General features: G+C 36.6%; 1 protein-coding gene across 2 annotated transcripts in view; it reads left to right on the top strand.

The window, feature by feature from the left end:
- Positions 1–14,997, top strand: part of VCL (vinculin) — a 48,371-nt gene that overhangs the window by 15,169 nt on the left and 18,205 nt on the right. For both annotated transcript variants that reach the window (XM_054382062.1, XM_054382061.1), the window contains exons 2-7: positions 1,739–1,809; positions 4,312–4,462; positions 5,804–5,912; positions 7,755–7,877; positions 8,149–8,309; positions 13,833–13,923. In XM_054382062.1, coding sequence (XP_054238037.1) covers positions 1,739–1,809; positions 4,312–4,462; positions 5,804–5,912; positions 7,755–7,877; positions 8,149–8,309; positions 13,833–13,923 — 706 coding nt within the window. The remainder of the gene's footprint in view (positions 1–1,738; positions 1,810–4,311; positions 4,463–5,803; positions 5,913–7,754; positions 7,878–8,148; positions 8,310–13,832; positions 13,924–14,997) is intronic.

A 14,997-nucleotide genomic window follows, 5' to 3' on the forward strand; every position in this document is an offset into this window, starting at 1 on the left:
TCCTTTTATAAGAAGACACTTGTGTTTTCCAAGCTGAATGAAGAAATGCTTTTTGTGTGGTCTAATAAAACTAGAAGCAATTTACACTTGATGCTCAATGTATTATATCTTGACCAGTTCTTTCTTGGTTACTCCTGACTGTTCAATATGAAGTCACAATGATTGTTAGAATGACTCTCAAACTGAAGCCCCCTCTGTAAACTTTCTTCTTCATGCTTTCTTTAAAAACTGTATACCCTCGAGTGTTTTTTAAATGCATTGAACTATATGCAGATTGGAACAGTTGCAGGAGTAATCTCAAAGGTATAGTTGTTTGGAAAGATGCTCTACATTTTTACCTGGTGATAGCCTTCTGCCTGAACAGTGTTTAATTCAGTTTATGCTCATCTTTTCTGTGTCATATGTATCATGCACATGGACATACAAGCATGAGAAATAAAAAAAGTAGATTTCATGAGTGCATTGGTGGTAATTAGAACAAAGCAGGTGTGTTCCCTGGTGGGGTCTTGTAACTCTGTCCCAAGAAATAGGACATGAGCTGTATCTATAATTATACTCCTGAGACTTTGCCAGGAATTCAAGGTGTTAAAGCAATACTGCAGTGTTGTACACTAGGAGGGACCATGGCCGTTAGTGAGTCTACAATGAGCGTGAGACAGAAACCTAGCATAAAATCGAAGACTTGTAACCTCCTCTCTGCTCTTCCCATCTCACTGCCTCTAAGTATGTGTGATTACTTGAGTCTAGTACTAATAGATTAAAAAAAAATAAAAATAAAAAAGTAAGCCAGTTTGTGTGAATCAAATAAAATACGAGGGTACTATACTTCCCTAAAGCCCCTCTGAAAAGGACCAGATTAGGGTAACACAGTTCTTGGCAAGCAGTGTGAATGTGCAAGGAAGTGCCGCTCTTGGAGGACTGTACAGCATTAGAAGTGGCAAGTGCTGTGCATACTGGCACACTACGGCTTCTGTCAAAAACCAGCAAATCTTTAAGCACCAGCTGAGCAAGGCTATCTTGTCTAGCTCGAGCAGTCCTGGCAGCTATTAACGCAAACTAGTGTCTGAGTTAAAGGCCTTCTGCTTTGTGATGCCTTTCTGAATAGCTTATTCAGCTGGAAAATGCAGCGAACAAAGGAGCTGGAAATATTTTGTCAAGTTGGTGATCTCACGGTTCAGAAAGCCAGCTACCAATTATAAAGACTTCTATTGTATAATATAAGAGCCAGTGTGTAGTGAACTCCAGATCTTACTCTATCTTTTTCTTTATTAGCTTCTGCATAATTATTTTTGCCTAAAGAGTGGTGTGAATGCTGATGTGGGGTGTATTCTCTGTAACTAACTAAATTTTTCTAATAGACTAGGTTGAGTAGCAAAATAGGGGTAGTGTGTTTCCACTCTGAACGTGATTTCTGACTCAGATGCATTAGGAGGGAAAGAGGGAAGCCTTCAGCGTTCTGGGAGATTTTACAACTAAGTGCAGCAAACAAATGGTATTGTTTCTATTGGGTGGGAAGAGAGAGGGAAAAGTGTGTCCCTTGAGTTAATGTGGCAGAGACACTGGCAGGAAATAATGTGTGATTTCTAAGGTGTTAAACTAACCACAGTAAATAATTGTTTCAAAAAGAGAAACAGCAAACCTAGTGAAAGGAATGATTGTTTTTGTTGCTATTTGCCATTTCTTTTACCTAGATTTTACAGTGAAATTCTGAATCTGAAGTATGATTTTTTTTCTGCAGGTTGGAAAAGAGACTGTGCAGACAACAGAAGACCAGATCTTGAAAAGGGATATGCCACCAGCATTTATCAAGTAAATTAATTTTATTGTGAATATTCTATTATAGGTACAGGAAACCTTTCCCAGTGATAGATCATGGTTACTCATTTCTGCTGTACAGATGAGAAATCACTCTTGTGTTTGAATAGCTCTTTGGAGTCTTGAGTCTGACCTTTGTCAAACATAATCTTTCTGCCAGCAGTGACTTTTCCTATTGCATTGTTTATACAAGTACATATATTTTTTTTTAAATTGGTAACAATGGTATTTACCTGTGTGCTGTTGTAGTTTTACCTAACAGTGTCAGAGATGATGTGCTGTTCTTCTCTATTATTTTGGTTGGAGGAAAAGTATGAATTTGCAAGTACAGGCAATGGAGGCATAATGTAACTGCCTGGAAATTTAAGACATTTAAAGAGCGGTGGCTGACAGTCTTAATTCTGTGACTTGGTGTCAAGTACAACTGACTTCCTCCTTCTGCTGCCTTAAGTTTTAAAGATCATACATCTTGTTGTGGAATTACTAAACTTCTTACTGCCAACTGAAAAACTTTCAAGTGGCCTCCCTATTAGTATTGCCAATGTGGACAGAATGGTTAAATATTTTGTTGTGTTCCCAAACACAAACTAGGCAGATAGTCAAAACAAGAAAGCATTGAGGTAAGTAAGAAAATACTCAGATGAACAGAAATTATGTCTGAAGAGAAAGCTCATTAGGCAATGAAAAAGCATTTAGTGTGTTGCATTGTGGGTTGACTAAACAAAAAATGTTTAGGACCAAATAGTAGTATAAGAATTCAAGAATTAAATAGCTCAATTATTAGTGAAGTGCAGTCTCTCACCTGAGATCACCTGGTATGTTAATCAAGGTGATACTACTGCCTGAGAAACTTTTTAGGGGAGTCTAGGGAACAGGAAGTCTGTAGGTCTAACATCTTTGGAGAAAATGACTAGAAATGCTATACCAGGGAAGAAAATTAACAGATCTCAAATACATAGGATTTGCTTTGAGTAAATTGACAGTGTTTCTATGGAGGGAAGTTCTGCCTTATAAATCCAGAAATATTAGCAACAGGGATAAGGTAATACAACAAACAGTGATGTCTAAACTTCTTGGCAAAAAAAGTTTAGTTTGAAAGCTCTTAAAGTAAAGTAGCCATAGGATAATAATAATAATAATAAAGGTTCTTATATGGAAAACAGGTAATTGTTAGTGAAAGAAAAACAATTACATGGGTAATTCTGACAATGGTAGGAGGTTATCTTCAGGACTGTAGAGGTCTCTGCTGGGGTTGTGCTTTCCATCATGTTCATAAATGTCCTGGAAACCAGGGTGAGCTGTGAAATGAAAGTACTTGCTGATGACCCAATGTCCTACACAGGGTATTGAGATTAATGGGTGATTACAAAATCACAGGACCTTATTAAACTGAAGGTCTTGATAAATAAGCGTGGATCACATTATTCTGAAAGATCTGAGAAGGTGCACATGGGGAGCAGTAGGTCTAGTGTCAGATACGATGACTGACTGAACTGATGATTGCCAATAGTGAGCAAGGTCTTGGAGCTGCCATACATTGGCAAAAGCATCTATTATACATGCTCCCTAGTGGTCAAAAAATAAACCAAGTGTTAGGTTTTTCAGCAAAACATAAAAGACCAAAATATTACTATGTTTTTCTCCCATGCATTAAATACTGCTTGCACTTGTGACCCCTGTGTTTCATAAAGGCTATAGTAGTACTGAAAAAAAAGCTCACAGAAGGACTTTGTGAAGAAATTGTGTATGTATAAGGTAAAGATAAGTTGACTGGAACCCTTCAACCTGGGAAAGCTGATAGAGGAGATGGAGGCCCTGACAAAGGTCTAAGGAAGTACAAGTTGCATGATAAAGACAGAAACTTGTTCTTCTCTGCTTGTACAAGAACTTGATGGTAATGTTGCTCTGAGATAGTATAAACTAATAATAGGGAGAGATTATTTGTACCACAAGTCATGTACTGTTAAAATTCTTTATATAAAGGTTAATAGATAACTACTTAGGGGAATCTATTGTGGGTTATCAGACAGACAAACTGAAGGAAATTTTAAGAATGGAGGTCTTTTTATTCTTTTCAAAGCTTAAATTTTGGCATGCATGCGACTGGTTTATAATAAATATATAATGATGGTAATCTATACAGTTTTTTCAGTAGGAGTATGGTTGCGCAGCAAAATAGTTTCTTGGCTGCTGAAAAGCTATCATGCATCCCTTTGCTTGCTACTGACATAAACCATATTGGAACTATTGACCTAAAGTTAAAAAATGCTGTGTTTTTTATCTCCAGGGGGTGTGAGTAATGCATATAACTTACATCAAATGTCTTGCAACGTGTTCGTAACACTTGTTACACTTACCTTCTGAAGAAGGGAAGTGTAGAATGATCGGTTTGCTTACAATGCTTTAAATAGTAAAGTTAAAAACAAGTCCAGCGTTTTCTCAAGTCTGTTGTCCCATAGACAGAAACTCATCGGCAAGCTTTGTTTGACTTTTCAGAGTGGAGAACGCCTGCACCAAACTCGTTCGGGCTGCACAGATGCTGCAGGCAGATCCTTATTCAGTACCAGCTCGTGACTATCTAATTGATGGGTCAAGAGGCATCCTTTCTGGAACATCAGACTTACTTCTGACATTTGATGAAGCAGAGGTAGGAATCTCAGCTTGATTGACATAGGTGTCTACACAATATTATTGATTCAAATATTCACCTAACTGAATTAGCTTAACCTGAGTAGATGAATGTGGTTTTGGTTATTTTTACCTTGATTTGAGGTGTATTTTGCATTCCTTTCTGTCAGAAGGAGCTTAGGCTTGTTGCTATGTGCTAAGAAATGTTAAAGTATTGCCTGTGATTATTCATCAAAAAGACCAGATCCAATCAACCCTGGCCTTAGATCTTCCTGCCACTTTTCTGTGTTCTCTTCACCATACCATTACTGGTCCTCATATTCTCTGTATACTTTCATTGAAAAGCCCAAGTCCACTTTCTAATGTGTATCTGACTCATCAGCTGTGGCAGTTTAATTGGCCTTGGGGCATGAGAGGTAATACAGATCTGGGCTGTCTGATTGGTCAACCAGAAGATGTGTTCTGATAGATCTAACAGTTGCTATACTTTGGCTGCTGCACAAGCCAGAAAGCAGCTCTGAAGTGCTATTTGTCCAGCAATGGACAAAAAAGCCAGAGTTGCAAGGGAACTTAAAGGTTTTAAATGTTTCCTATTTGAAAATATTTCTGTTATGGATCTTTCTTTCTGGGAATGTTTCTTGCTCATTTCTAAATTGCAAATATGCTACTGTAAGGAAATGAAGGTCATGATGTTAGAGATGTTGTTAATTCTGATGTTAACTCATTCTTCAATGAGAATTGTATGTGGTGTTCTCAGAAATCATGTGGTTCAGAAGGTTAGAAAATTAACTGACAGAACTCTGTTTTGGAATCAAGTATCAATTTAAAGTTAAGCTGAGGTAGATGTCCAGTGGTAAATAAAGTAGTCTCCACAGATTTTTCTGGAAAGATTAAGATATTGGGTCTGTCTGTCCCACTGGAATGTTCTATCCTTATGTAAAGCTGTGTGCTGAACAATATTTCCTCTGAAAGCCTGGAGTCTGTTTTCTATGTAGCTTTGCTTTGTGGTTTAAGTTAAATACTTTTTATTGATGAAATTGCAATGAAAACTTCAAGCATGCTGGTATACTTTCTTGTAACCTGTTCTGTCAATGCTGTCCTTCTTTTATCATGTGAAATGAAAACACTGAAAGTAGGGTTTTGCCTTGCTGAGAGTGGAATGCTGATTAAATAACTGTCTTCGTTAATATAGCACTCTTGAATAATGGCGTTGTGTGTAACTTAATCAGCATCTCAGACCTTTGTGATTGCCTGTAAGTCATGTTAGCAAATGCTATACCTGTTCTAATAATAGGTTTACATTGCTAATTCAAGTATAGCTTAGCTTCATCTAATAAATGATGGGATGTTCCTTTTTTAGGTCCGTAAAATCATCCGAGTCTGCAAAGGAATATTGGAATATCTGACTGTGGCGGAAGTAGTAGAGACTATGGAGGATTTGGTGACATATACAAAGAACCTAGGGCCAGGTTTGATAGTCTTTTTCACTACCATTTTTTACCCTCAGCACCTTCTCACCTAGTTTTAGAGTGTTTGGACAATGATAAAACAGTTATTTGAAAGCTTCTGTTGGAAAGTGTTTTAAACTAGTAGGTCAATGATGAGTGCTTTCTGATTTCCATTCTCTCTTTAAGAATGCGGAAGAGTTGAGATGTTGGTGAATTATATGTACTACGCAGTTGATACATGTTGTACTTTTCACACATTATAGGAGCGAAGTAAGCATGCACTAGTAAGAGTAAAACAAAAATAGAAAAAGCTGTGCAATTACACCTATAGATAAAGTCCATTAAGCAGTTAAAATGTCTGTACTAACTGAGATAGTTAGGCCTTGGAGTATCTTGAGTGGTATAAGCTACTTGTTAGAAATTTGCGTTTTACTAAGGCTGCAGAAATAGCTTTCTTGCAGTATAATACAGAAGCCCCAGCTGTTACAGAAATACTTTGTTCATTATTTGATGCTCCTTCACTACACGTTAGTTCAGTGTGTTAACTCACACTTTCACTGGTGGAAGTGATTAGTAAGTGAAGCACAGGGTTTCTATAGAGGAAACTACCATGAATCTGTGTTAACTACTACCCCAAACACTTCAGTTTCAGCAGGCATGAAGTAGTTCAGGTATTTAACAAAAACATTCTGTAAAGTCTAGTTGTTGAGCTGGTAGCATAAGGTATGTTGGAATTAAATTACATGGAACTAAAGATTGCTTATATAAACAGCACAAGTATCTAGTTAGTAATTCATAAATAAGAATATGCATGTAGCATAAGAATAACTAGTTAATAAATAAAATTACTAGCTGATCTCATGTCACAGGGCATCTTTGTAGATAATCCTGGGTTTACTTGAACTTATTTCTAGATGTGAAAACTTAGCTTTATATGAAGGAATAGCTTTCTTCTAAACTTTTTTTGTTGTGTCAGAAGTTACCTTCAATTAAATTTTTGCCTCATTTTGAACAGGAAAAGGTGAAGGAAAAAACAGAGTCTTCTTTCTGTCAAACTTGTCCTTAGTCTTAATATATGCAATTTCAGTTCCTCTGTGGTCATTGTCATCTGTCTTGAAAATGGAAGTTTCCTCAAACTTCAGTTTACTTTATTTGGCTCAGTCACCAGCATTTTGTAGGAAGAGAGCAAAGACTCGAGTGTTTTCTTGCAGTTTTGTCAACTGTAGTGGTGAGAGAGAGTAGGACTACAACAGCACCAATTTAAATTGGCTTAAAGTTTTATGAAGCAGTGTCTGAAGTTTTGAACATGCTGTGTGGTAAACCTCACAAGTCTTAGCTATTGAAAATAGATATGCTCTAGAATAAACTTAATTCTTTCCATTCTTCTGGAGTGATGAAATATTTCTAGCACAACTGAAGTATAAATAGATGCAGTTCTTGAACTCTGGTAGAACCTCAAGGCAAACAAACCAGCCACTTAACTTTTTCTGCCATTCACACTTAAGGCTTTGATCAACAGAAAAGGAAGTAAAGATGACCAAAAACCCCAACCTGTGAACTAGGTTCCAGAGTTAATGAAGGGACTACGTGTCCTAAAGCAGTCATTTCGGGAATTTTTCTATTTTATTACCGAAGAAGAATTTTGAGGGGCCCGTTCTACTTTGCATAGTTGATAGGTTTTGAATCAGTAGCTTCTCTCAAGCATCTGGAACATGCTTTAAGTAACAGCTGCTAATATGAAAAAATAAGTTTTAAACTTCAGTATAGTTGTCATAACTCATTACGCTTTTTTGGACTGTTGCGAATTAGACTTAATACTGCACTTCTTTCTTTATGACTGTGTTCAATCACGTTCGTTTTTAGGCATGACAAAGATGGCCAAAATGATTGATGAGAGACAGCAGGAGTTAACTCACCAGGAACATAGGGTTATGCTGGTAAACTCCATGAATACTGTGAAGGAACTATTACCTGTACTCATTTCAGGTATTTTCATTGTTAATTTTTAATATAATTCTAAATTGCTGTCTGTTTCGATTTAGGGTTCTGATATCTTAAGTTTATTAAAAACAACAGCCTTGACATTGCTTCTGTACTCATTGTAAATAACTGTGCTTCTTGAATTAAAAGTGCAGTCTCTGAGATAAAATGGTCCCTGCAAAAGATGTACTAGCTCTGTATAAATGCAGTAGGAGGTTACCTGGAGCATCGATTACGTGTTGCACGTATCTTTTTCTGATCTATGGTATTTTCACAGCTATGAAGATTTTTGTAACTACAAAAAATTCGAAAAGTCAGGGAATAGAAGAAGCCTTGAAAAATCGCAATTTCACAGTGGAGAAAATGAGCGCAGAGATAAATGAAATAATCCGTGTATTACAACTCACTTCTTGGGATGAAGATGCCTGGGCGAGCAAGGTAGGTTTCATACTTCCATTTGTATATAGAGGTTTTAATTTGTATGTACTGTGTTATATACTTACAAACTTGTGTTTTTGAGACTGAACCATGCATTTGTACATCGGTTTTGTAACAATTTGTAATCACGCTGTGTAGTCTCTCCAAAGTCCAAGAGTGTTTTCAGATATGATTATATTCATGGATCTTTCATAATTTGCTTTCCCTCAGCAAGCTAAGTTAAAGTAGTGTGGTGTGTGAAAGTGCTTTAGGGGTTTACTGCACCTGGTCAAACAGAAGACTTAGGTTTGCTCACAGTTCAGTTTTGGCATGGTTTGGAAATCCTGCAATACAGCATGTTCCTCTTGGAGATAGATTTTTTTTTTTAATATTATTTTAAAATATACACAGAGCTATGTTACATAAGCATATTTGTCAGAGGAAAGTTAGGTATAAATTCGTGATTGCATACATTAAGTTGGTCTTGTAGCCAACATTGATGGGTGAGATGACCTGAGATTTTTCTCCTGGATGCTCCTAGAAAAGATAGGCTGCAGTGATTATACCTTGTGCAGAAGGCCTGAAGTCTCATTTTTCAGTCTGGACATGGGAGCAAATTTCAAGTGTTCACCTTGTTTCAAAGAAATATGTTAGACTAAATAGCCTTTATGGATAAGTATGATGTCTGTGAAGCTGGCATGTGGACAGTATTGGTTCCTTATGACGCAGTAAGGAGTTAAGTGGTGCTCTTGAGAGATACCCACTGAAGATACTGAAATGTTTAGCAGACCATAAAATCGGTCTGACAGACAGTATTGGTTAGGTATTGATGTGGCCTTACAAATAAGCATAGCTGCGTAACTGAAATAACTGCCAATTTTTAATTTTTAGTGCCTTAAAGTGAATTGCTGAAGGAATTAATCTATTATTTTTTAAGGGTTAGAGTAACAAGTAACTCTTAATACATTCAAGAAAATATTTGGACTTGAAGCCAGACTTAGTAACAAATAAAATCTTGCAGAAAATCTAACATTGGTGTAATCTAGGCATTAAAATCACTTTGGCCTATATTGTTTGGCACTTGACCCTTAGTTTGCCATTTCAATTATGTCACAATCACTTCCTTATTATGACTACTTTCTGCATCTCTGTTTGTGTTGTCCCGTTTCTTACCCTTTTCTCACCTTTAGAAGGTAAGCTTTCTTCCACAGCCTACACCTCTACTGTACTAAAACCAAAAAAGCATGCATGTGGAATTTTGTGCTGTGTGCAGACTGTGTGCTGTGCAATTTTGTATTCTTGTGCCAGCTGTGACATCATACTTACATATTCACACATGGAAGTTTTCACGTGGGCTCATTAGCTGTGTCTAGCTATATGTAGAATTGGCAGTCACAAAGGGAATAGTAATTGCAAGCTGAACTGTGACTTTGAGTCTGATTAGAGTTAGCCCAAGATTTTAGAGCACATCCTTGCTGAATGCTTCTGTGGTAATTTGTATTACTAGTCTCTGTAGCTACAGTGGGGCACAGGGTTTGTGGGGCAAACTTTCTTCAAAGCCAGAAAGCTTTATTAAATCAGTTATTTAGTCCATTCCATACTATTTCACCAGTGACTTTCTTTCAGTTCAGATGATTCATTTTTCTTCAAGTCTAAGCCTAGAACTTCAGTTTTGTGTGTGTGGGTTTTTCCCAGTTCAGTTTTGGCTTGGTTGTTTTTTCTTTTTTTTTTATTTTTCTGAGCATTCCTCTATTTTCTCAAATAAAACAGCTTATTAGTAGTGGAGTTTGTTGTTTATTTGTTTTTTAATTAAGGTGCACTGAAAATATGGAACTGTAGCACTGGGCAAATTGTGCAGTTATGACAGAGAATTCAAGTTGAAAAATGCAGTGGGATGAAGAAGCAGGAAATAGTTTCCTAATGGCTATCTATTATAGATCTTTTCAGTATCTGCATATATCTAATGGTTGACTTACTATTTTTCTGGGAGGAAGGCAGAGGAGCTCTTTGATTGTCCTTGAGATTACTGTTGAATGTGGTTTTTTGGACAAAGTAAGGTGTACTTAGGTATGCAGTGCCTTGAATTTTTACCTGTGTAGTATCATTGAGGGTGGCGTTAATATTTATTATTCCATCCTGAATCATTTATACATTGAAGTATTACAAAATCCTACTTAGAGATAGTGAAGAATGAACAAGTCTATGGAGCAGGAGCTTTAAGCTTTTTTGTAAACTGTTGGTCTTTCTAGACTCTCAAATTCACATGACTGTCATTGTATTGCAACTGTCTCTGCTTGCACCAACACAGCATTTATTTATTTATTTGTTTATTCAAAATAGTATGCTGATTTAGAATTCAAATACTGGCAACTACTCATCTCTTTACAAAACCTTGGGGGGGGAATTTAAAAATCTGCATTTATTTCTTCTGTTCATAGCTTTGTACTTTTTATCCTTGAACTTTCCATTTCCCAGGGAATGTGGCTTTCTCTTGTATATTATCAGTGATTTTTAAAACAAACTTTAAGTAATACTCAATTCAAACACCTTCTATTTCCATCAAAATGGAGGGAGTTAAAAGTTGTAGAAAGCTGAGAAGTACCCAGTGTCCTGCAGGACAGAAACCTGGATGGTGACTCAGCTGTCTATACTGCTAGAAGGCTGGTTTTGCCTATTTCCTTCAACATGGCCTTCTTTGGTAACAAAATGCAAGTATTGCTGAGTAGACCACTTTTTTGAGTCAGAGGTTGTGTTTCATATTCAGGAAGGGATTGTGTAGGATTTATTTTGCTCGTTTTCAAAGCAGTGTCAACTCTGTATTTTCCATGAATAATCTCAATATTCCTGGTAGCAGCAGAAGAGATGCATAACAGGTGTCTTGAGTAAGTGCTCATTTGCTTTAGGAATTCATTTGCAAAGAGCCTGCTTTTACTCTTTTTCCTTCATACAATGTTGCCCTGCTTGTTTAACTTGAACTTATTTATCTCTTCTGAACAGGTAATAATGCTGCTTTGGTTAATGAAACTCCTTTTGCCCAGAGGGGAACCATGGGGGGAGGAGGAAAATAAATCCTTTTCGCCTGATAAAGCTACTCTATATGCAACCTTTTTGCAGGGTAGCTGTAGTACTTCTTTTCTTCTGCTTACAACTGATACTTCACAGTCACTTCCCAAAGACTAACATTTTAAACATATATAGCTGTTTAGGCCTTCCTAAAGTTTCCAGGCATTTAAACAGGTCCAGAAATCGGCAGTATCAAGACATTTCCAAAGAGTTAAGACCTTGAGCAAGCTGCTTTTTGTTTAAATTGAGTATTTCTACTTCTGTCTTCCTGCTTAATAGACTCAATTGGTGGGTAAGGCCAGACGTGTCAGGATTGCTACGCATTTGTTGCTTGCCACTGTAGCAGAAATAAAAGTGCAGTACCAAGAAATCTCATTAAAGATGTATTTTCATGTCCTATTTAAAAAATGCTTTACATTAGCCTGATGAGGAGCTTTTATAGCAAACTGAGAGGGATTCCTTGACATGATGCTTTGAGCTGTGAAAATGCTGCTTTAGGAAGAGGTGTCCTGGAACAGTTCAACTGCTATGGTTTTACTTTTTTTTAAAATTATTTTTGATTTTCTAATAGGAAAAAGGGATGGTATCTTGCTATCCTGCTTGTCTCTGCCCACGTATGCAAGATTTACACTGCAGTTATCTAGCCTTCATTTGATGGGACAGATGGGTCTTGCTAGTGCTAGCAATTACAAAATCATGAGTGTAAAAGCTAAAATAACCTTGATTTTTTTTTTTTTCCTGGATATAAAGTTTTCAATTCAGTCTCCTATATAATTTTGCTGAAGCTGCAGCTCTGCAGACAGATGACACAATACAAAAGCCTGTGTTAATAAAAAGGAGAAGCGAAGAGTTTTCCCAACACTCTCTTTCAGCCACCCCACTCCTATCATCTCATGAGCACACTAAGCAACATCTGTTGCCATTTTAAAAATTCATTCAGTTCTTCGTTTCAGACTCTTTCTGGGTAGACAGGCCTGCAGGAGACCATTTGGCATAGACTCTATGGGTCCATATATGAAATAACAGAGAACTTAACCTCTACCTTCATTGCTACTAAGGTTTTTTTATTATATATATTTGAGTACTTAAGTGATTGTTTGCTTGTTTCATACATGAGATGCACAGATGTCAAGCTATAAAGAAGATAACTTTTAAAAGAATGTGCCCACTTCCCACACCTAGTTGATTATCTTACCCTTTTCAAAAAGGTCATGACATAATTCTGAGACACAGTTTCTAGACTTGAGAACCAAACAGGTGAAAATGGTTCTTCTAGTGCTGTGTCAGGCTGTGATTTAAGAGCCTTTAAAAATATCCAGCAGTGTCACATCACCTTTTAGAAAGTTGGTTGCTGAATTACGTTATAGCACCTTACAGATAGCTGACAGAACAACATGCCTTAACAAAAATGCCAAAATGTTGACGATGGTTTGTCTTGGAGAATGAGCATGCAGAATGAACAAAATGTGGCAGTTCTTTAGTGTTGTCAGGGTATCCCATGCTGTGGCAGATACCAATCACTAATGCTTAGTAGGCTCCTCTTAGTGAAAGTTGCACATGGACAGTAAAATTCAGTTAAGAACATGAGAGCCAAGCTTCTTTTCATCATCTGAATACTAATCATGGGATGTTAGATGTGTTTCAAATTATTTCCATGACGTGTGCTAAAAAGCTCTTTTGGCTTTTTCCTAACTTTCTACTTAAGATACTTGCTACTCTTTTTGCTAGTTTTCCATTTGTGTGACATAAAAAACTTCTGGCCTCTAGTGAAGAGATGACAAATGAACAGAGTATGCAGAGAAAGGAGAACTGTATGTTTTTATCTTCTCTACTGATGGAAGTATTGGATAATAACAACATAATGGTCCAACAAGCAGCTTCTGTGATGCTCCTGGAAGAGGGGTTCTCAGATGAAAACTACGTGTGAATACGTGTGTTTGTCTCTTAAGACATTAAATTCCATATTTGAGAATTCCAGGTATTAGCAGGCAGTCTGGTTTTCTGCAAGCAGCAATTGTTAAGACTTTAAGCAGCAGAGCAGGTGAAAAATGCAGAGGCTCAGCCTCTTAAACTGAAGTAAGTAGTAAAATTCACTGATCAGTTTCAATTTTTCAAAATTTAATCTTGTTGTTACAACTTTTCTGTATGTCCTGATATACATTAAAGAGGAAAATGGAACTAACTCCAAGATGTGTGCTTTTTAGAGCTCTGACTTTGGAAATTAAATTGTTATTAAATAAAGGAATACGAAAATCACTAAAATTGCATGCATATTTTCTGCATTTTGAGTGAAATGAAAATGTCTGTCTTGTTTGGAAAGAAGTGATTATGACCTGCAAGTTTGAAAATGTTTTTTTTTTGAGCTGTTTCCAGAAGTAGACTCTGCTTTATAGCACTTCTGTCAGCTTTGGTTGTGACTATTTGTGCTTTGATTTTTTTTTTTTTTTTGAGAATAATTCTGGGGGTTTCTCTTTTGTAAAGGACACTGAAGCCATGAAAAGAGCTTTAGCCTTAATAGATTCAAAGATGAATCAGGCAAAAGGTTGGCTGAGAGATCCAAATGCACCTCCAGGTAATACTTTTTAAAAAATAACAGCACAAAGTATTTTGATTTGTTTGTTTGGGTTTTTTTTGTTTTGTTTTGAAGGTCTGAATAATTTTGTTTAAGACAAAATTGCCTTAAAGCATTAATAAGCCTTACCTAGTGGATTGTTCTGAAGGAGTCTTAATTTATTCCTTTCTTTAGATACTGGAGATGAACAAGTGTCAAATGACCTGGAAAGCGTTGCTGCTTTTCAGTTGACTAAATGCACTCTGCATGACATACATGGTTCTTCTTTGTGGTTCAACAGTAAAAAAAAAAAAAAACAACATAAATTGCGTTGAACAGTATTTAACTGCTGTAATTGCTAGTACTTAAAATCCATCCTTCTGGGTTTTCACATGCATATAATTTTAGATTAGCCTAACAGAACATCTTTAAGTATTTTTCTTTCAGATTTTTAACATGAAAATCTACTGCAAATGCTGTAACTTCAAGTCACCTTTATATAAAGGCTTTGTCTTTGTGTGTATCTTTAAAGCAAAGAAAGGTGCAAAGAAGCCTCTTCCATTTGGATTTTGAAAGACCTTATCTGAAAGAATTCCTGCGAAATTGAACCCAAAACAGAGTTTTGAAAGTTGGAAGTGACTTGTTAGGTATCTGTGGAGCTGCTGCTTAGGCTGATGATAGACCTTACTGCAAATTAGATTTTACTGTGTTACTTGGTATCAGGGTGGGTTGCAAGTAAAAGGAATATTGCTTTTGCATCTTATTTAGCCAAAATCAAGTCAGGCTTGCAACTGGCTGAAGTTAAGTGTCCATGAGTCTTCCCATGTTGTTCTTTCCCTTCTCAGTTTGAATTACAGATTCTATAAATCAAGTATTTATAGAAATTAAGCTATGATCACAGAATGATTAAATGACTTGAAACAGATGGCATATGACATACATTAAGGTTATACTACACGATTTCAGAAATGCTGTCACATTTGGTGTGTATCTCAAGAGTTTTTGATAAATGTATTTCCATGACTGAACCTGATGCAGTTTGTGTTGGGACTTGAAACTACCAGTTTACTCAGGCTTGTTAAGGAATGTCTGGTT

Source organism: Indicator indicator, chromosome 7, assembly GCF_027791375.1.
Source record: "Indicator indicator isolate 239-I01 chromosome 7, UM_Iind_1.1, whole genome shotgun sequence".
In the NCBI taxonomy this organism is placed as follows: Eukaryota; Metazoa; Chordata; class Aves; order Piciformes; family Indicatoridae; genus Indicator; species Indicator indicator.